We start from the raw sequence: 20,867 nt of genomic DNA, 5'->3' as shown, positions 1-20,867 counted from the left end.
TTTAAGTTCAGTTCAGAAGTTTCTTCTCCCTACAAAACTTGTCATAGTGGAAAGAGAGGGATAATATCTTTGAGATGCACATTGCTCATCACCACGAAAGTGAAAAGTTTTTTTTTTTTTTTACTTCTCATTTCTGATTTCTGGTGTTCTCAAGCTGTGGTATGAGCTTAATTTTTTTCATAGTAATATATTTTTATTTGTGGAACAGCACAGCTTTATTTTAGAGCCGCACGATAAATCGTTCATATATGATCGTGGTTTTGCGCAGCTTGTCAGTGAACAACGGCTCTGTGTAGTGTAAAAAAAGAATTGCAATGCTGAAAAAGCCTTTTCAGTTACAATGTTTGGATTTGAAATCAAAATAATGGATAAATGTTGTGTTTGTGGTAAACAGCCGCGGATCAGTAGCGGACTCCTGTGTGAAAGCTGCTTCTCCTCTCACAAGAGACACCTAAGAGGGGAATTCCCCCCATTTTCAAAAATGAAATTCAGGCCCTGAATAAATGTCTAAAAATCCTGATTGGAGTATCACTATAAATAGTTATAAATGATAAAAAAAGAAGGCTTTAAAAAGATCGGTATCGGTGATAGGTATCGGCAGATACTGCTTTCTGTGATCGGCGATTGGCCTCAAAAATCCTGATCGGAGCACCCCTAGCAGACTCACATGTGTCATTTGTTTTAGTTTAAGTTCAAGTTCAGTTCAGAAGTTTCTTCTCCCTACAAAACTTGTCATAGTGGAAAGAGAGCAATAATAACTTCACGTTGCTCATCACCACGAAAGTGAAAAGTTTTTTTTTTTTTTTACTTCTCATTTCTGATTTCTGGTGTTCTCAAGCTGTGGTATGAGCTTAATTTTTTTCATAGTAATATATTTTTATTTGTGGAACAGCACAGCTTTATTTTAGAGCCGCACGATAAATCGTTCATATATGATCGTGGTTTTGCGCAGCTTGTCAGTGAACAACGGCTCTGTGTAGTAAATGCTGCTTCATGTGAAACCACGCATGTGATCGAGATTTACCGCTGAATACAGAACATGCTTTACTGACAAGATGCGCATTAAATATCGCATGCGATTTATCGTGCAGCCCTACTCATGTTAACATGAAGAGACCAAGTCTCACAGAGCCAGATCTTTGAGTAAACAGCACTAGATCTAATCTGGTGGCCGCTTAGACCAGAAGAATCAGACTGGCATGTAAACATCTGATTGAACGGCATATTTATCTGAAATCTACCACAATAATAGACCAGCATGAAAAATACAAAAATGTGTATAACTGCATTAATTTTATTTAGTTTATTTAATTTCACATATTTAAGAATTAATAATGGCAACAGTCTCCAAAATATGGATGTACAAAAAACCCTGAAAGTGTGTGGGTGGGTGTGTGTGTATATATATACTCAATATATTTTCTCCAAGAAGTGAGCTAATTTGTGATTATTATCCTATATAAAGTTTCTGAGTATTTAAAAGAGGCCCATTATTGGTCATATAGGTTCATCAGCAGTGTTGGGGAAAGTTACTTTTTAAAAGTAATGCATTACAATAAAAAGTAACTAATTACATTACTTTTGCGTTACTTTTTCTCATCTGCCTTGGCCTCAGTTTTCTCCCTTCAGAAACAAAAAAAAAAAGAATCACAAATGTTATGTTTATCTAAAGTCATTTTTGCTCATTAATATGGTTGATCATCAAAGGTCAGCAGCAAAGATTTAATAAAATGGAATTAAATAGGCCTACTTAAAGGATATGTGTTATTTAACATGTTTGCGTCATGTCCTGAGTTTGCATTTTGCCTCTTTTTATTCATTTTGAGGAATACTGAATCTGATTTTGTGCGAGTGAGATGAGTAAATACATGTTGACATTTAGTCTAGAACTACAGTAACATCATGTTCACACAGCGCACACAGCGCCTCTGCACTTACTCCTGATTTCTCTCAACATGCGGACAGGAGAGCTGTCAATCAAGACATGAGAAACAAAGTAACTGGCGTTAAAAAGTAACTCAGATGTTTTCTTGTAAATTAAAAAGTAATGCATTACTTTACTAGTTACTTGAAAAAAGGTAATCGGATTACGTAACTCTTGTTATTTGTAATGTCTTACCCCAACACTGTTCATCAGTATATTTAGCTTTAGTCTAGACTAATGGTAGAGGCTTTTCCAAGTGTACAGTGTTTGTTTTAAGGCTGGCTTGATGCCCTCTGCTCACACTGAATATTTAACAGGCTTTTTGCAAGCCTGCTTGCTGCTCAGCCCTTCTTCCTGTCTGAGGCATCGGAAAATCTACAGCCGCCACTTCCCCTTTGAAAGTGTGTGTGCTTGAACTGTATTTGCTGGTAAACAGTGTTTGCTGACATGCTTGGTACATCTAATTTTGAGTCATTGTTTAAATTTGAGTTCATTTTCTGTATCTGTCTGTCTTGTAACCACTTTTCAGGATTTAGCATTGAAGTGTTTTTAATGTTTTTTGAGTGTTTGATTAAATAGTATTGCAATTTTAATTTAAAGTGCTTTTGATAATGAATAAATGTATATTTTTTTCTTTGGCCAGTTCTGGCTGCAGCTGTACGCCTCAGGCTCAGCTCTGATGTTACCGGCTGAAACGGGTCGACTGTGAGAGGACGATTTCCCTCAGCTATGTCTACCTTTGAGGTAACACAAACCTTGAAATGTTGCCATTAGGATATAATGTGAATTATGACTTTATTTCATTTATACAGCATCCTGTGTTTGTACATCAAGGGCTTTTCCTTATATTCCCTTTCCCCTCTCTAGACAATCTGGCCTCCGGGCACCGAGTGTGTGGCCAGGTACAACTTCCCTGGAACGGCTGACCAGGACTTGCCTATGTGCAAAGGGGATGTCCTTACTATAATTGGAGTAACTAAGGTAAATTTCTGAAATGTTAGAATGACATGTATTTAGATTGTCATATATACTCTCTCTCACCCACAAAATTATCCTTTTAATTTTAAAATGTAAAAAATAAAACTTAATTTTAGAATTTTTATACACTACCAATTAAAGATTTGTAGTCAGTAAGATTTTTTAATGTTTTTGAAAGAATTCTTGATCAAAAATACAGTAAAAACAGTAATATTGTAACACATTATTACAATTTAAAAAATAAATTTGAACATAATTTAAAATGTAATTTATCCCTGTGCTGCAAAACTGAATTTCAGCAGCCATTATTCCAGTCTTTAGTGTCACATGATCCTTCAGAAATATATATGCTATTATAATATGCTAATTTGCCGCTTGAGAAACATTCTTATGATTATCAATGTTGAGAACAGTTGTGCTGCTTAATATTTTTGGAAACTGTGATGCTTTTTTTCAGGATTCCTTGATGAATAGAAAGTTCAAAAGAACAGCATCTATTTGAAATAGAAATATTTACAATATTTACAATTATAAATGTATTTCCTGTGAATTATTGATTATTTTAATTCATTCTCTCTGTGAATACTGACGCCAAACTTTTGAACAGTACAGTATTTGTAAAGATTTTAGAGGAAATGTTTGCCAAGTAATTGAAAATGGGATGTTCAGCAGAATGTTTACGCTACTTTTACCGTACAGTGAAAGTGAATAGGAACTAGTGGCTGCCATGGTCCCAAAATGACTTAAAAATATCATAAATGTGCCATGCAGTAGCATTGTGTGAGCAACAGGCTGAAATTTAAGTCAGGAATAAATGTTTCTTGTATTGAAAAGTGCAGCCTGAACATCCTGCTAAATATCTTGTTTTGTGGTTTACATAAGAAATTGTCATATGGGTTTGGAATGACATGAAGGTTAAATATAAATGAACAAATTTTCATTTTAGGGCAACTGTTCATTTAAAATTGGTTTGCTGGTGCTTCTTTTCCAGGATCCAAACTGGTACAAAGCGAAAAACTCAGCAGGACGAGAGGGTACCATACCAGCAAACTACGTTCAAAAGAGAGAAGGAGTGAAATCGGGCGGTAAACTGAGCCTCATGCCGTAAGTACATAGTTTATTAGCATGCTTTTTTTTAAATATAAGATAGTTTTGTCTTCACTGATCTTCACTTAAATTATGATAAGAGAGAGTGTTTGTGTGAGTTTCATACATACAAACAATAGCATGCTATATTTAGCATGTATCACTGCTATCATCACAGATCACCTACTACAGTATATCTGTAATAATACGCAAATGTCTTCCTGCTTTCCGGTCCACCACAACAAACCAAGGACTCATTTGAATCGGCCAGCTGTTTAAAATAGAAAGGAGAAATCAGAGTGTTACACAAATGGCAGCACTCAGGCCAGTGGAAAATGTCCATCTCTCACCATCTGATATGCAAAGGCCAGAGACATGCATCGCAATTAGGGTTCGGTTGTAAGAGAGCATGTGATATTCTTCAATTACTTGCTGCTTTTAGAAGGAACAATGGATATAATGACGCTGATGTCTCAGTTTGATTTAGTGTGGCAAGACAAGCTTTGCTTGCAGTGTCAAGTGAGTCCTTCAAACCTGATGTATGGGATCTGGATGTCTGCTTTTATGTAATGGAAGGTTTAGTTTTAGATGTGTTTGTCTTTAGCATATTATGACGGTAGAGGTCGTTTTTTTGCTGTCTAGTCTTTGGTAAGTGCACAGCTTTGGTTTATTTTCGATGGTGTGTATGTATATGTGTGGGTAATTGGGAGATACAGATTGGATGTTTGTCATGCCAGGGAAGCCGCAGAAGGGCCAGGCAAGGCCAGCGCTCCTTTTGGAAGCCTGTAATTTAGCTTCCGTTTCTCAGTCTTGTGCACAATATTATGTATCTGAATCAGTGTTTCTTACTAAATTTTCCCGATAGTTGGTCCTAAGTACAAATGAAACAAAATTTATTCTATTCTTTGTGACACATTTTAGTGTTTTTTAAGTCAAATTACAGCAACACTGTTTGTGGTTATTCAAAGTGTTAACACAAGTTCATGAGTTTTTTTTGACTGATTCATTAAAAGAACCAGCTCATGAGAGACATTCTGAATCGGACTGCGTTTATTAATTTGATCTGAAGCATCTTTCAAATGAGGAACATCACAAGCAATTTGTCATAATTTCACATTAAGAATAATATAATTATTATTATTTCACAGTACAGTTTTCTCTTATCATTCAATTCAGACTGCATACTAAAAGCAATACAGTATTTGTGACATATTGGGTTTTTCTTCCTAAAATGGTATTTACTTCAACAAAACTCTTGTTTTGAATATTCAGAGTATCTGTAACTGCTTCATTAAATAATTTTAAAGCATTTGACTGTTTCAAATTGATAAACTGTGATTTAATGAGTCTGTGAATCAAATGACTCATTTGATTCATTAAAAGAGCTGACTCTTAAGAGTCATTTGCGAATCAGAATACAGTGATTTGATTCATATGGTAAATTTACAACTGAGGTAAAATAGATTTTATGTTAAAACAATACTATTTTTGGGACACATTTGATTTTTAAAAAATGTAAAATACCATTACAGCAACAGTTTTTTGTTGTTGTTGTTTTTTGCATTAAGTGTTAACTCACAAATTCACGAGTCTTTTTCATCATTTCATTTATAGAAACGGCTCATAAGAGTCATTAATTTGTGAATTAGACTACATTTATTCATTTAGCATTTATCCAAACAGAATTTCAAATGAGGAACATCACAGGCAATTAGACAATTTCAAATTAAAAATACGTTTCTTTTAGGCCTGGGCAATAAAACGGTATCGATATTTATCGACGGTACACCTTCTTCGGTAACGATAGGAAAAAATGTTCGATATAGCGCACGATATCGGCACGTGCTATGAGTGACGCAGACAGCAAACACAAACACATGCTGAAATGAGTGCTGTGCCTGCCTGTGATGAGGAGATTGTGAATAAAGAATGAATATTAGTCGAATTTAAAATAAACATTTGCAATGTTAGGAGTGCGTCAGGGAACGTCATCAGTGGCGCGCGAGATACAGTGATGTAAGTGATGTTGTAGTTTATATATATATATGCAGTATGATTTTTGTAATTTATTGAGATTTCTACATAAAATACCATTTATTACAGCAAAGTTATTTTCTGAATTTGTGTTTTTAACAGAGTATCTATGTCAGATTCATGATTCAGAGCGCAACACCGATTCAAAATGATACCTTGTGGGTTCATGAGTCTTTTTGACCTATTCATTAAAAGAACTGGCTAATGTTAACTCCACATTAACATTTATTTATATAGCAAACACTCTTATCCAAACATCACAAGCAGTTATTGAGATTTCTACATAAAATACCATTTATTACAGCAAAGTTATTTTCTGAATTTGTGTTTTTAACAGAGTATCTATGTCAGATTCATGATTCAGAGCGCAACACCGATTCAAAATGATACCTTGTGGGTTCATGAGTCTTTTTGACCTATTCATTAAAAGAACTGGCTAATGTTAACTCCACATTAACATTTATTTATATAGCAAACACTCTTATCCAAACATCACAAGCAGTTTGTTATAATTAAAAAAAAATTATCTCTGGGCCTCTTCATTGAATAATGAATCAAAGCGACAGACTGATTCAAAACAGTAACTTCTGGGTTCATTAAATGAACTAGCTCATGAGAGTCATTTGTTAGTAAGTGTGGAATTGTGTAATGCTTACAGATATTATTTATACACTTTACACTTTATAAACTTCATCAACTGACTGAAAACTCCTCTTCATCAGACCATAGCAACACTAAGTATGCTTTGATATGACTTGTAAAAGATGAACAGAGCAAACACATGTCCTTTATCTGTGGTCACTCAGATGGTTCCATGGAAAGATCACACGCGAGCAGGCCGAGAGGCTGCTTTACCCCCCAGAGACAGGCCTCTTCCTGGTGCGTGAGAGCACAAACTACCCCGGCGACTACACCCTGTGTGTCAGCTGCGACGGCAAGGTGGAGCATTACCGCATCATCTACCACAACGGCAAACTGTCCATTGATGAGGAGGAGTACTTTGAAAACCTCATGCAGCTCATGGAGGTGAGGGTTGTTGGCTTTTGACCTGGTTTAAGTTTAAGTTGTTGTTTTCATAGCTAACAGGTCTATTTATGGTCTTATGGATGATTGTTAAAATACAGTATTTAGTCAGCACAAGCACACTCCAAAGTTAGCCCAGCGGGTTGTGAAACCAACAGGCTTCTTCCTGTGAGTCCTCTCACCGCCTCCGTCAACATTTTCAAATTGATCGCCACACACAGATACAAAAATAGCCCTAACAGGAAGTCAGTCCACATCAGACGTATTGGCTACAGACATGGGGCAAGCATTTACGATGGACTCCAGGAAACAATTTTATACACGCACACCTTGTGCTTTGAGGTCAAAGGTTCAGTCCAGGCTTGCTGGAGGAAATGACATTGCTAAACAAGAGCTGTGAAATGAAGCTGATGTTTTAATGGAAAGTGTGTTTTGTGGGTGGTGTCGGGAATGAAGGTTTTTTCTAGTCAAATGTCACTAACTCACAGAACATCCCTTACATAAAAGTTTACCAAAGCAATATTATGGCACAGTGATGCATCAGATGTAACACCATGATACTTTGGAATATTAAGCATACCAGGGAAATACATTGATTGATTACTATTCATTTACCATTGTATTTAATTCAATTCAGTTCAAGTTTATTTGTATAGCGCTTTTCACGATACAAATCGTTGCAAAGCAACTTTACAGAAAATTAAGTTTCTACAATATTTAGTAGTAGCTTATCAGTGGTGACTGTCAGTTTATGTACATATGGCAGAAATGTACGGAAAAATCAATTAAAGACGTAATCAAACAGACGATGAACACTATTAACAGCAATTATTATTATTTACATGAAACGGTTTACAACATACTTTAGAGAAAGCAAAATGAAATGGTAATTTCTATTAATTATATACAGTATGTACGTGTATATATATTACTAAATAACAGCATTACTAATGCTTCATTTTGCTTTGTAAGTCATATTTAGTTTTTATTTGTAAGGCTATCAAAAGTTAGTATTTAGTATAATATAATATACTAATAAGAATAATAACTAATATGTCATTTTTATGTATACTAAAAACAACTCTATATAGTAATTTTTAGCATATATAAAAATTACTTTTCATTTTCTGTAGTAATATATATTTAATAATTACTATATATAGGTAGTATTATAATTTTATATTATACCAATTTTAGTTTTTGGTATAGTGCTTTTTATACATTGATCCAAACAGCAAGCGTTTTAAATTTTATTTTAACCGCACTATATTTTAGTAATTTTTCATTTGCTTTAGTATAATAACATAAAAGTTGATTCTTTAATTTTGTAAGCAATTATTTGTGCAATTTTGCTGTCATCTCACACCGTATCAATGGGGTTTTTATACTTCAGAATATATACAGTAACTGTCTTTTGTATTTTAGGAAGCGGACCATCATAAGAGGATTGTCATATTTAGGGGTCCTTGACATGAGAAAGTTTGAAAACCCCTTCATAACATAATAAAGAGATATTCAAATTTCCTTAGGCAAGCAAACACCACTTAAATTTTCATGTGCAAATCCACTTTGGCAGCCAACGTACAAGCTTTTTATTGGGTGCCAGAGTGTTGCTATGTGGTTGCTAAGGTGTTCTGAGTGGTTTTGGCATGTTGCTGTGCAGATCATTGGGTGTTCTGGGTGGTTGCTTAGTGGCACATATCTGAAGAGTCCATCCTTCATACTCTGGGCATTGCACACCTCATCATTCCAGGTGACATTCAAGTCTGTAGCACAAGGCAAGATGAATGCACCGCTAATGAAAAGGGAGGGTTAAAAAGAACCGATTTACATAGATGTAGGCTATAAATGACTCATTTGTATAATTTTACATATATATTTTTTTATTCCACTGACCATTGGCCTCATTAGGTCTGTGTGATTAACCAGCGATTCGTCCTCGGTTAAGTGTTGATGGTTCTGCTCTGGTTATTTTCGATTGAGGTCTGGGTGACTTTAGGTCAGAGCCACTATGGGTTCCTCAAGTCTCTCCTCACCCTTTCTATTACGGAATTCCACACATTCTTTAGTGTAATTTTGGCTACAGTCGCCCTCTCTCTCTTTCTCCCACCCTTATAGCCTCAGCTGAACAGTTGTGCTCTTTCCAAAGAAGTGGACGGGTCTTAAACAGTGTACAATAAGCCTTTATGTTCATAGTGATTAAACTACCGCAGATGATATTCTTCCCACAATCCACTCGATAAAATTAATCAGAAAACCAGTGGAGAGATATTCCAAATAAAAGCCACAAATTGATACTGTTGTCTGTAATGGCTCATTATGGCAAGTTAAATTTAACCTTTTTTTTGTATTAAATTACTTTTATTCAGCAAGGACACACTGAATTTATCAAAAGTGACAGTAAAGATATTTATAGTTACAAAGTTATTTCAAGTAAAATTCTATCTATTCATCAGAAAATCCTGAAAAAAACATGCATCAATGTTTCCACATAAATATTAAGCAGAACAACAGTTTTCAACATTGACAATATTAAAAAGATGTTTCTTGAGCAGTAAATCGGCATACTAGAACTATTTCTAAAGGATCATGTGACGCTGAAGACTTGAGTAATGATGCTGAAATTTTCAAATTTCACAATATTACTGTTTTATTTTTGGTCGAATAAATGCAGCCTTGCTGAGCATACAAGACATACAGTATTTCATTAGAAACATTAAAAAAATCTTACCGACCCCAAACTTTGGATCATGACATTGTGTACTAATAAAAAGATTTAAAAAATGTTTTTTCAATATTAATTTTAATTAATGAGGGTTAGTAACTTTAGAAACTAAAGTAATATTTGGTCAGGGAAATTATCAATGCGTCCAAAAATTCGCCTTCTGCAGCGTTTGTTGGAGTGTAGTCATGCAAATGTGTTGTTATTTTGAGCGCGCGTACACACGTAAGCTCCACAGTTCCTGGAACAGTTGATAAGGAGGAAGTGACAAAGAGGAAACGAGCGCAGGTTCCAGATCATTTCAACAGCCCAATCGATGCCGTTTCATTCATATAACAATATTATCTCATGGTCTGGCCTCGCGGTTATAGCGTCCAGACATATAGTATCACAAACGCGTATTTCAGCACTGAAATGATAAGAATGTAGTCGCCTGTGTGGACGTGTTCATCTGAGGAGAGGAAACGCAACGCATGCGGCGGAATCAAGAGAACATGCGTATACAACAGCGACCTCTGCTGGCCATCACTGTTTACTGCTTTGGATGTGCCCATTCTTAAAACGTTTTAAAAAAGCTAATGACACATTATATTTCATGAGTTATTGTCCATTTAAATAGCACGTTCAAGCTTCATTTTACTTTTTACAGTTATATATAAAGTGCATTTATTTGCATCTTGATTTGCATAATTTAGTCAAATGTTCATTTGTTTGAATTTAATGTAGCATGGTATTAACATTAACAGTTTACCATTATACTTTCATGGTACTTTTTTTGTAAATTATCTTAACTTTTTTTGTGTGTGTGCGCATTTTAACAGCACTACACTAAAGATGCAGATGGACTTTGTACCAAACTTACCAAACCTAAACTCATGGAGGGGTCTGTGGCGGCCCAGGATGAGTTCTCGAGGAGTAAGATACTTACTGACTATACTCGCATTTGAATTTGTTGATCTATAGTGAATTAAGTTTCTGCATGGCTTCAAGGTTTGTTTAATGAAAGATATTTTAATAGGATCATTAATCTTCCTTGTCCACAGGTGGCTGGGCTCTGAATAGAAAAGAACTGAAGCTTATCCAAACTATTGGAAAGGGAGAGTTTGGAGGTACAGATTATTTTTTCTGTTAAGAAATATCATCTAGATCAGGGGTGGCGAACGTCGGTCCTGGAGAGCCGCAGCCCTGCAGAGTTTTGCTTCAACCCTAATCAAACACACCTGAACAAGCTAATCAAGGTCTGAAGGGTTATTAGGAAGCTGCAGGCAGGTGAGTTTTAATTAGGGTTGGAGCTGTACTCTGCAGGGCTGCGGCTCTCCAGGACCGGAGTTCGCCACCGCTGATCTAGAAAAAACAGATTTTACATTGTTTAGCTTATGAAAATGAACACAAATATATTAATAGCATCATGAACTACACAGGCAGCCAATAATTCATCTGTGCTCAAAAATATGCTCTTTTTGGTTCTTAGATGTGATGGTCGGAGACTACAGAGGCAAGAAAGTAGCAGTGAAGTGTATCAAACATGACGCAACAGCACAGGCCTTCGTTGCAGAGGCTTCTGTCATGACGTACGTCCTCCCCGATTGACCGTCACAATCAAATATTCCAGAGAATAAAAAAATAATAAGGCTTTTAATATTTTTATATTCAAATATCAATATTCATGTTGACTGTTACAGGCAATTACGGCATACTAACTTGGTACAGCTGCTGGGGGTGATCGTGGAAGAGAAGGGCAGCCTCTTCATTGTCACTGAATATATGGCCAAGGTCAGTGACCAAAGCCTGTTTTCACAGAGAATTATGTGTACATGGATGTAAACATTTAATCATGTCTTTAAGGCATATAAAGCATTATTTTAATGTCTGTTTTCAGGGTAGTCTAGTGGACTATCTGCGCTCCAGAGGACGTACTGTTATTGGTGGAGATTGTTTGATCAATTTCTCAATGTGAGTTTCTTTTATCACATCTTTTATATTTTTTAAAACCTTGGCACCCATCCTGCTTTGTCTTATTAGTAGTTATAATATTAATAAAGCCATAAAAAAGAAAAGAAAAGGCTATGTTCATGTTTTCTTTTCTTTTTTTCAGGGATGTCTGCAAGGCAATGGAATATCTTGAGGCCAATAACTTCGTGCACAGGGATCTGGCAGCTCGTAATGTTTTGGTGTCAGAAGACAACAAAGCAAAAGTCAGCGACTTTGGCCTCACCAAGGAAGCATCATCTACTCAAGATACAGCCAAACTCCCTGTTAAGTGGACTTCACCTGAGGCCTTAAGGGAGAAGGTGTGCTGTCCGCTTTTGTTTTAATATGTTCAAACAGAGACATTTTAAAAACATCCTCTTATCTTTTTATGTCTACCTGTCTATCTGGAACAGATGTTTTCCACTAAGTCAGATGTATGGAGCTATGGCATCTTACTGTGGGAGATCTATTCCTTTGGTCGGGTACCTTATCCAAGAATTGTAAGTCACTTCAAATCTGAGACAATTGTTAATAATGACAATTATTATTATTTTTTAAATCATGTTAATAAATAAAATTATTATTTTTTAAATCTGGTTTAAATGAAAATAAATAGGATATTATAATCAATAAATGTTTAATCCAAATTATATACACCTCAAAGCAGAAGCATGACAATAAAAAGTACATTTGTAATTATTGTTTTAAATAATAATAATAATATTCTAATTTCAATTAAATTAACTAAAATAGGATATTAATACACAAGTCACTTCAAAGCAGAAACATTACCAATAAAAATAAATTTTTATATCATTTATAATTACTTTTTATTTATTTGCTATTATTATTGCTATTACAGTTTTACTATTAATTATCTAATTTTAATTAAAATAATCTAAAATAAGTATACTCTATAAAATGCTGGGTTGTTTCAACCAGGGTTGGGGAGTAACGGAATACATGTAACGGTGTTACGTAATCAGGATACAAAAATCTAGTAACTGTAATCCGTTACAGTTACATCAAAAAACAAAGTATTCAGATTACAGTTACATTTTGCAAAAAGTGGGAATACTATCAGGATTACATTTGTTTAATTTAAAATTAAATAAATAAGTATTTTGACATAACGCTATATATTTAGCGCTGCATAGTTCCTGGTTCTGTTGACACGTTGACTCACGTGAGCAGCCTGCTGGTGCGTGCGCAAATAACACCCGTTTACAATTATTCTCCTCACGAGATGACTGAGACACTGCTACAGTAAATTAATTATGATGCTTCCTGCTGTGAAAAACGTTTTCATGTCTGGAAATTTCAGTTATTTTGTTTTCAAAGAGGATAAAGGAAATAACATAGTTGTAAATCGTAAGCTATGCATGAAGACTCTTGCTTTAACAAAGGCTACTCAACCAACTTGATCATTTGTAGGTAAGACTAGCATGGAAATCATGTTAGCTAAAATTGAAATTTAGAAATTAACATGAGAGTCCCCACACCCCGGATCAAATGAAATAAAGAAAGATCATAGCATTTCACATGCATTTCGACATATTTTAAAATAGACTAATATGTATATGGTGTAAAAAAAATTTGTTGTGTATAAACTATATTTATTTTTACTTGTACATAAAAATAATAAAAATAAAACTGTAATACAAAACTGTATAGCCACTAGATGTCTGCATAGCCTTTTATATAAATATACGGCCTGTAATATCTAGATGGTTAAACAAGACACGATTTTTAATAGTTTCAAATAGTTTTTACTATAGTTTTTATTAGTTTTAATTTTAAAGTCATAGTTAAATCAAAGTACCAGACATTGCTTTTTTTTTTTAAGAGTGAAAAATTTAAGGGGGTCTGAATACTTTCCGTACCCACTGTATGTAACTTGAAGTAATCCAAAAGTAATCAGATTACCTTACTTTTATATTGTGGTACTTGGATTACATTACTGAATACTTTTTTAATGAAGTAATTTGTAACTGTAACGGAATACATTTTAAAAGTAACCCTCCCAACCCTGGTTTCAACCCAACTTTGGGTGAAATATGAAACAACCCAGCATTTTTTTAGAGTGTAAATACAAAAATAATACAAAAACATTCATGTATTTTGTAATGGTATTTATATATTAACTTGTATATTTTAGTGTTTTGCAAGATTTCTGCACATTATGTCTGCTTCATGAATTTTAGTATAAAGGCAAATTCTACCAGTAGAGGACACTGTTGTCTACATCAGCACATTTTTCCTAAATTGCGTCCTTCATCCTCTGTTCTTCCAGCCACTGAAGGAAGTTGTCCCGCGTGTAGAGAAGGGTTACAAGATGGACGCCCCAGACGGCTGCCCAGCTGTGGTGTATGACATCATGAAGGAGTGCTGGACTCTGGACCCTGTGGAGCGTCCTAGCTTCAGAGAACTGAGACAGAAACTTCAAGATATCATAGCCAATGAGCTGTACCGATAAAAGACAAAAACTAACGGAAAAACACAAGAAGATGACCTTCACGGCACCATTCCCATACAATCTGACCAAAATCTACTCTTAAAGCAGTGGACTTGGAAAAACATCAGTAGAAATGTATTTTGCTTTTTTTCCCCGTCGTTTTCTTTGCTTTGTTTTCATGGCTTGATTTTCTTAATTTTGGGGAGGCTGGCCTTCTCTACAACAACTCACCTCTTTTTGATTTATAAGATCTTCAGCCTCCTCTGATATGTCCTCATACGCTCCATTATTTTGGACTTTTGATTAGCAAATAGGATATTCTGCCAAAAAAAAGAGAAAAATCAGTTAATATCATCAGACAATAAATATCATGAGGAATGCTATACGACAAAACATTCAGCATCCATAAGGCTTGTAACCAAGAACAATAATTGGCACTTAGGGAGACCGTATGCTCAACCCAAACTGTTTTCCGTTCCAGTAGCCAATGAAATACACCAGAGAATCTTTCTTCCATTTCACAGTGCCTTTACACCAGAAATCTGTCTCGCCCCAGAGCTTGTTTCTTTTGATTTTTTTAATACATTGTTTAAAAGTGCTCGAATTTCCTGCTGTCTTGCTCATCTTTTCAAACCTGTGTCAGTCTGAGCCTCAAAACCGGAAAGGATGAATATAAACTTTGTGGGCCTTTTAAAAGAGATGTGACTTGTGTGGAAGCCAGAATGCTTTACAAAAAAAATTTAATAAAACCGATAAATTATACAAAAAGGCCACAAAAACAGATCTGAGAAATATTTGTGATATTATTATACATTGACTTTTGCCAAGGAATTTTTTTTTTTTTTCCTCAGTGCTTTTCAAAAAAAATTCTTTGCTGCCATATTTCAGATAAAATCACCTAAACAGTTTGATAAAAACAGATGAAGACAAAATAAATAAGGCTCCCAAAAAAAAGCTTTGAATGTGTCTCTGTGCCTTTAAATGTAACCCCTCGGTCTTTCAGTTTAAAGGTCAGTCAAGGAAACTCTAAATGTACCCAGAGAGGAAAGACGTCCTCTATACAAGCTTCTGCCGGTTAAGCAGCGACCCAAACAGTCATGACACAAGACAGATTTTCACCATAAGGTTTTGACACACTTGATAATAATACCGATGCCCTGCAGATGCACTCGGCATATGTCACATGTTTTGAAAAATCGCATCACGTGCTCCTCCATCAGGATGTGATAGGATTGTTTTCTAGTCTATCTATAGGATGCTGTATTTCTGCTCGGTGCATGTTTCTCGTCAGCAACATGATATCAAGAAGAGGAAGATTCATGAGTATGCAGCTAGAACGAAACCTGAACCACTGAAATGCTGCATTTGTGGTTTTCAGTGAAGGTGAATCTACCTTTGGTGAACAAAAACATACCAACACAGAGAAATGTTTGCATTTCCATTTGTAATCTACAAATATTTGAATTCACGTCTTATGGTGAGCTATGTGTAGAAATTTTGCATATTAAATTAGCATTCTTCAAAGCCATTTCCTAAAAATTATATTTTAATTCTGTCACACACACACACACACACACATATCAATTCACGTGTGTGTGCGCGCGAATAAAAAAAATTCTATATCAAATATATAGATTTTTCAGTTTCTAATTGATCATTAATTTTATAACATTCAAATTTATCAAAAAAATAATTGCATATTTGCATGTCATCAAAAATACTCGAAAAATGATGTGTGTGTATATATATATATATATGACTAAAGTCATTAAATTACATTAACTTAAAGGCACAATATGTATTTTTATTAAAATATCTAAAAACCACCGTTTGTTTCTGAAGGGAATGCGCCCCTGATCTACATAAATGCATCTATGTTCGCGCGAATCTACAGAAGAAGTGAGTATGTTTTGTAATGAATCTTTGCAAATCGCCTTTCCTAATAATGTGCTAATTAGCAAGTTTCATGATGAATGCGGCTGAAGTAAACGGTCTCTCTGAGAGCCGCTGAAAGAGAGGGGCGGGGTCAGCAGAGCTCATTAACATTTAAAGGAAAAAGCTACAAAAAACGGCTTGATCTGAAAAGAGCTGTGTTACAGACTTTTCATTAAGACCCCAAAGAATCATATAAACTTGTGGAAAATGGGCATCATATGACCCCTTTAAGTTGAATTTCATGTAACTTCTATAAAAAAAGTTGAAATTGCTTAACTTAATCAGATTTGCATGAATGCATTTGGTAGATTAATATGCTCTTCAATTAAGCTACTGGAACTCATTGCATCTTATAATAAGACAATGCTTAATTTGATTTTTATTTAGCATAATGTTGGTTTCATTTTCTATTTTCTTTTTATTTGAAAGGAAAAGGGAAACGCACCTGTAGTTCCTCCCCTAAAAATACGAGGTCCCTGAAATTCTCATTCAAGCTTCAAGCACACAAGCTTCCCTGTTCAACAAGGAAGAATGAGGTAAGTCAGGGAGACGGGACTTCAGCTTCCCCCTCGGGTGTCCTGTGTGCTTTACGCCAGAACGCTTGACTGTGGATGTCACCATGCATGTGTCACGATTTGCTCTGTATCGTGGCCTATTCGGAAGACATTGCCAAGGGACAGTAAGAAGAGTTTAAAGGGGTCATATGATGCGATTTCTTCAACCACTTCGTTTAAAGGAAATGATTCTGACCTCACGTTATGAGGGAAAAACCGAAATGATAACAGCGAACATTCATGGCTTCAAACCATCCCTACCAAGCAGTCAATAGCAGCAATGATTCGCATGTTTCTTCAGTCTTTATCTCCGTGATGTGCAGTCTTCATGCATTTGCCTGAAGAGAGCAACATAAGTGACATGCTAAGTTTGATTCTCTAAAAAGTTCCTCCAGCTGTAGGTTCGGAAGCGTCCGCAGTGCTCGTCAGCCCCCATTTACATCTTTCCCATGACATTTGGGCTCAGGCCCGGATCCGGCCTTCACCCACGCCCAGCCTAAGGGAGCTGGAATGCCACTGTGAATCCCAATCAACACTAGAAGTGGAGTCCTCGAGATGCTTACGTTTATGACAGTCTCCTCTCATGCAAAAGGCATCTCTCTGCTGTTTGCATTTTGGCAAGAAATGTGCCTTATGAAGGGTACTTGAATACCCTTCAGTGATTCAAAGTCCTGCTGAACGGAGAAGTGTCTTTGTGCCGGGACTCGGTATAGGGCACTGCTTCAGGCAGGAAACAAACCTTCTCAATGCCCTGGCATTTGTTTGAAGAATCACTGACCCTCACAGACAAGTGCTGTAGAAGGTTTGGGAAAGTGTCTTTGCTGTTTGTGTAGATGCTAAATGCAAATCAATATAGTCTCTTGTTCTTCACTGGACAAATGAGGACAAATCAGATTGCAGCTGGTCATGTTTAAAACATATATGATAATGGATTCAGTGTGGCGTCTCTGAATAAACTCTCATGTTATCAGAGATTTCAATCTGAAAGCAGTTGGATTCAGCAAGATGAATGTTCACAGCAAATTTAATTGTTAAAATCCCCCCAAATGGGAAAGGTCCCCCCAAATTTGGGAAAGGTCATCATATCATCCAAAGAGGACATTTAAACATGTTTTATTCATGTTTTCAGATTTGTCCGTTTATCTAAACAATTTATAGATAACAATGAAAAATGAATATTTAGAAAAGCTTAAAGAACTTGCTTGGGGCATATTGTTGGTCACAAAGCAGAATATATATGTATAAAATGAATATATTTCATATATAATATAAAATAAAATAATATAATGATGTGTAATACATTAATATTGTTATTTTATTTAGCGTGGTAATAGGTCAAAACAAATATTTGTACACAGTCATTATATTTTAAATTTTTCTTTATATTCATATATTATTAAAAATTTGAAATATAATTACATATAAGTTATTATTATCATTATTATTCATGTTCTCAGAAATGCAATTTGTAAATCAACAATTCAAAATTTAGATAACAATAAATTAATATTTACATAAGCTAAAGGAACTTACTTGGGTAAGAAAAGTCCAAATTTGTGCAGATTATTTATATTGTTGGTCACAAAGCAACAATTATTATATTATATTATATTATATTATATTATATTATACGAATGTACAACAAACATAATATATTATTTCAATTAATTTTATTCATATATTAGATATTCATATATAAAATGAAAATAAAAACATACAAATATACATTTATTATTATTATTATTATTATTATTATTATTGTCATATATTCACCTCCAACATCCTTAAATAATTATATTTAATATATATTTCATTCATTTTAAAGCAGTCAGGCAAGGAAAATAGACTATTGTATGTGATTGATTAACCCAATGTAGCCACAATTTAGCTTAAAGTAGGCTATCAGTTAGCATATATTTGTATACATTGTTTATATTAATACATATTTATTATGAATTTTCCCACAGCTGTAAGACTACACAGACTCTTATTAGCAAAGAAGTATAAATCACAGAGCCTAACACTGTATGTAATACAATTAGCTGACATAGACTGAGGTGTTTCACTTGAGCAGTCTTGTGATTTGCTCCACACAAGAGAGAAGTGACATCTGTTCACAAATGTCTTCTAATAGTTAAAATCTAAAGATTTGGTTGGAAGTAATACATTTTGGTACTGTGTAATCTGTGCATGAAAAAATTACTTCATCATGGCAACGTATTGTAAAAAATATCTAAAACATAAAAATAAAAATATATAACACAATATATAAAGTATTTGATGAAAGAATAAACAAGTATGTCTCCACAACATACACAGTGTGTATATATTTATGCGCTACAATTAGCATTGTAGGATCTTGTGAGGTGGAGGTGGTTTGTAGAATGTAGCCTACAATACATAATAACCTACCACATGTCTATGAAGGTTATAATATCTACAGCATGCACTAAAGAGTGTATACCACTGGCAACGTTTTTGAGCCTCACCTTCAGTCATGTGAGAAGCGGTTGTACGAGAGAGAGAATGAATTCCTCCGCGTTGTACGAGAGAGAGAATGAATTCCTCCGCGTTGTACGAGAGAGAGAATGAATTCCTCCGCGTTGTACGAGAGAGAGAGAGAAAATTCCTCCGCGTTGTACAGGTTATTAATATTTGGTGCTCCGCGTTGTACAGGTTATTAATATTTGGTGCTGAAACTTGAATTGAGCGGAAGAAATCAAAACATCTACTTTCGCTGTGGCGTTTTTGTTTTCTTCTCAAGAGTTGGACGACACATTATTGAACAAGAGTTTCTCAAGCGACTGACATATTATCCAGAGAAGCAGGCGATTTATATCTGTATTCTGCAGGAAAACAATGGCTTTTATGTTCAAACACATGATAGGAGGGCAGCTGAAGGATCTTACCGGGGGTCTTGGAGAAGAAAAAGTAGAAGAAGGAGAAAAGTCAGAAGCTGCAGCGAAGGGAATGACACATGAAGAGTTCGAGCAGTATCAACAACAGTTGGCGGAGGAAAAGTAAGATTCATTACTTTTTATATCCTACACTTTCTGTTACTTTGCCGGTTTTGTCATGACCAAAGCATATGATGTTAGATGTTTTAATATTTTTTATATGCATCCTTTTCCCTTCATTATTTCGTTCGGTAATAAATTCTTATTCATTGGTTTCTTTTTTTTATTATTATTATAAATGCAATTAATTTTCAGACAATTATTGTATGTTATATTTTATTTAATTGTTTTCAACAACAAATTCCACAAAAAACAATGAATAAATAAATAGTTTTAAAAAGAGCGTGTTCCTTACATAGACATCAAGACACAGATGAATCATAAATGAGAACCTGGATGAATGTCACAATAATAATTATTTTTAAACATTTATGTAGGCTATATCACATTGTGACATCCCCTATCCCTCCTATTTGAATTTGACACACAAAATGCACAGTCACTTGTTCAAATGTAATACAAGGAGATGTAGAGAAGGTCAATGTTTATCTCCAGCTTGCTGTATTTCTGTGGTTTAATCAATACTGCATGTCACCTTGCTCTCCAGATTCACGTTTCTCTGGTTTGGCATTGAGGACAGTGACTACTCTGGAGAAATGTATACGCAGCAGTTTTTCTTCCTTTATGTGCATTTTTGTATGGCGTCGAGATGTAGAGAAGGTCAATGTTTATCTCCAGCTTGCTGTATTTCTGTGGTTTAATCAATACTGCATGTCACCTTGCTCTCCAGATTCACGTTTCTCTGGTTTGGCATTGAGGACAGTGACTCCTCTGGAGAAATGTATACGCAGCAGTTTTTCTTCCTTTATGTGCATTTTTGTATGGCGTCGTATTACATTGTCCTAGACACAAAAAAGTTAAAATGTGCACTGAACAAAATTTTAGATTGAATCTTGTTTAGGCAAAATAATTCATTTATAAAATTATATAAAAATGTATTAAAATACTTAATATTTATTTATTTATTTTTATTTTATTTATTTGAATCATTTTATTTAAAAATATGATTAGCAAAATTAAATAAAAATATATAGAAAATATTCATTTATTTATTTATTATTTAATTGTATTTTTTATATTTATTTTTATTTAAGAATAGGATTAACAACAACAACAACAAAAAAATGTTTTAAGTTCTTTTGTGTCAAATCAACTTTTATTTCCCACT

General features: G+C 34.7%; 2 protein-coding genes across 4 annotated transcripts in view; both read left to right on the top strand.

Annotated features, from left to right (window-relative positions):
* csk (C-terminal Src kinase) overlaps positions 1-14,922 on the top strand; it is a 27,120-nt gene extending 12,198 nt beyond the window's left edge. For all 3 annotated transcript variants that reach the window (XM_016523227.1, XM_016523228.1, XM_016523226.1), the window contains 12 exons: positions 2,568-2,668; positions 2,792-2,905; positions 3,894-4,006; positions 6,829-7,048; positions 10,589-10,682; positions 10,811-10,876; positions 11,239-11,338; positions 11,450-11,540; positions 11,647-11,720; positions 11,863-12,058; positions 12,152-12,238; positions 14,032-14,922. In XM_016523227.1, the coding sequence (XP_016378713.1) occupies positions 2,654-2,668; positions 2,792-2,905; positions 3,894-4,006; positions 6,829-7,048; positions 10,589-10,682; positions 10,811-10,876; positions 11,239-11,338; positions 11,450-11,540; positions 11,647-11,720; positions 11,863-12,058; positions 12,152-12,238; positions 14,032-14,214 (1,353 nt within the window). In that variant the 5' untranslated portion in view covers positions 2,568-2,653 and the 3' untranslated portion in view covers positions 14,215-14,922. The remainder of the gene's footprint in view (positions 1-2,567; positions 2,669-2,791; positions 2,906-3,893; positions 4,007-6,828; positions 7,049-10,588; positions 10,683-10,810; positions 10,877-11,238; positions 11,339-11,449; positions 11,541-11,646; positions 11,721-11,862; positions 12,059-12,151; positions 12,239-14,031) is intronic.
* A 4,369-nt stretch (positions 14,923-19,291) lies between these two features.
* The window catches only part of LOC107716657 (complexin-3-like), a 2,679-nt gene continuing 1,103 nt past the window's right edge, over positions 19,292-20,867 (top strand). Inside the window, exons 1-2 of the mRNA XM_016523152.1 lie at positions 19,292-19,326; positions 19,359-19,702. Of these exons, the coding sequence (XP_016378638.1) occupies positions 19,542-19,702 (161 nt within the window). The 5' untranslated portion in view covers positions 19,292-19,326; positions 19,359-19,541. The remainder of the gene's footprint in view (positions 19,327-19,358; positions 19,703-20,867) is intronic.

This window comes from Sinocyclocheilus rhinocerous, unplaced genomic scaffold, assembly GCF_001515625.1.
Source record: "Sinocyclocheilus rhinocerous isolate Xijiao unplaced genomic scaffold, SAMN03320098_v1.1 scaffold1201, whole genome shotgun sequence".
In the NCBI taxonomy this organism is placed as follows: domain Eukaryota; kingdom Metazoa; phylum Chordata; class Actinopteri; order Cypriniformes; family Cyprinidae; genus Sinocyclocheilus; species Sinocyclocheilus rhinocerous.
The sequence above is the reverse complement of the archived record's forward strand: the minus strand, read 5'-3'. Positions and strand labels throughout refer to the sequence as shown.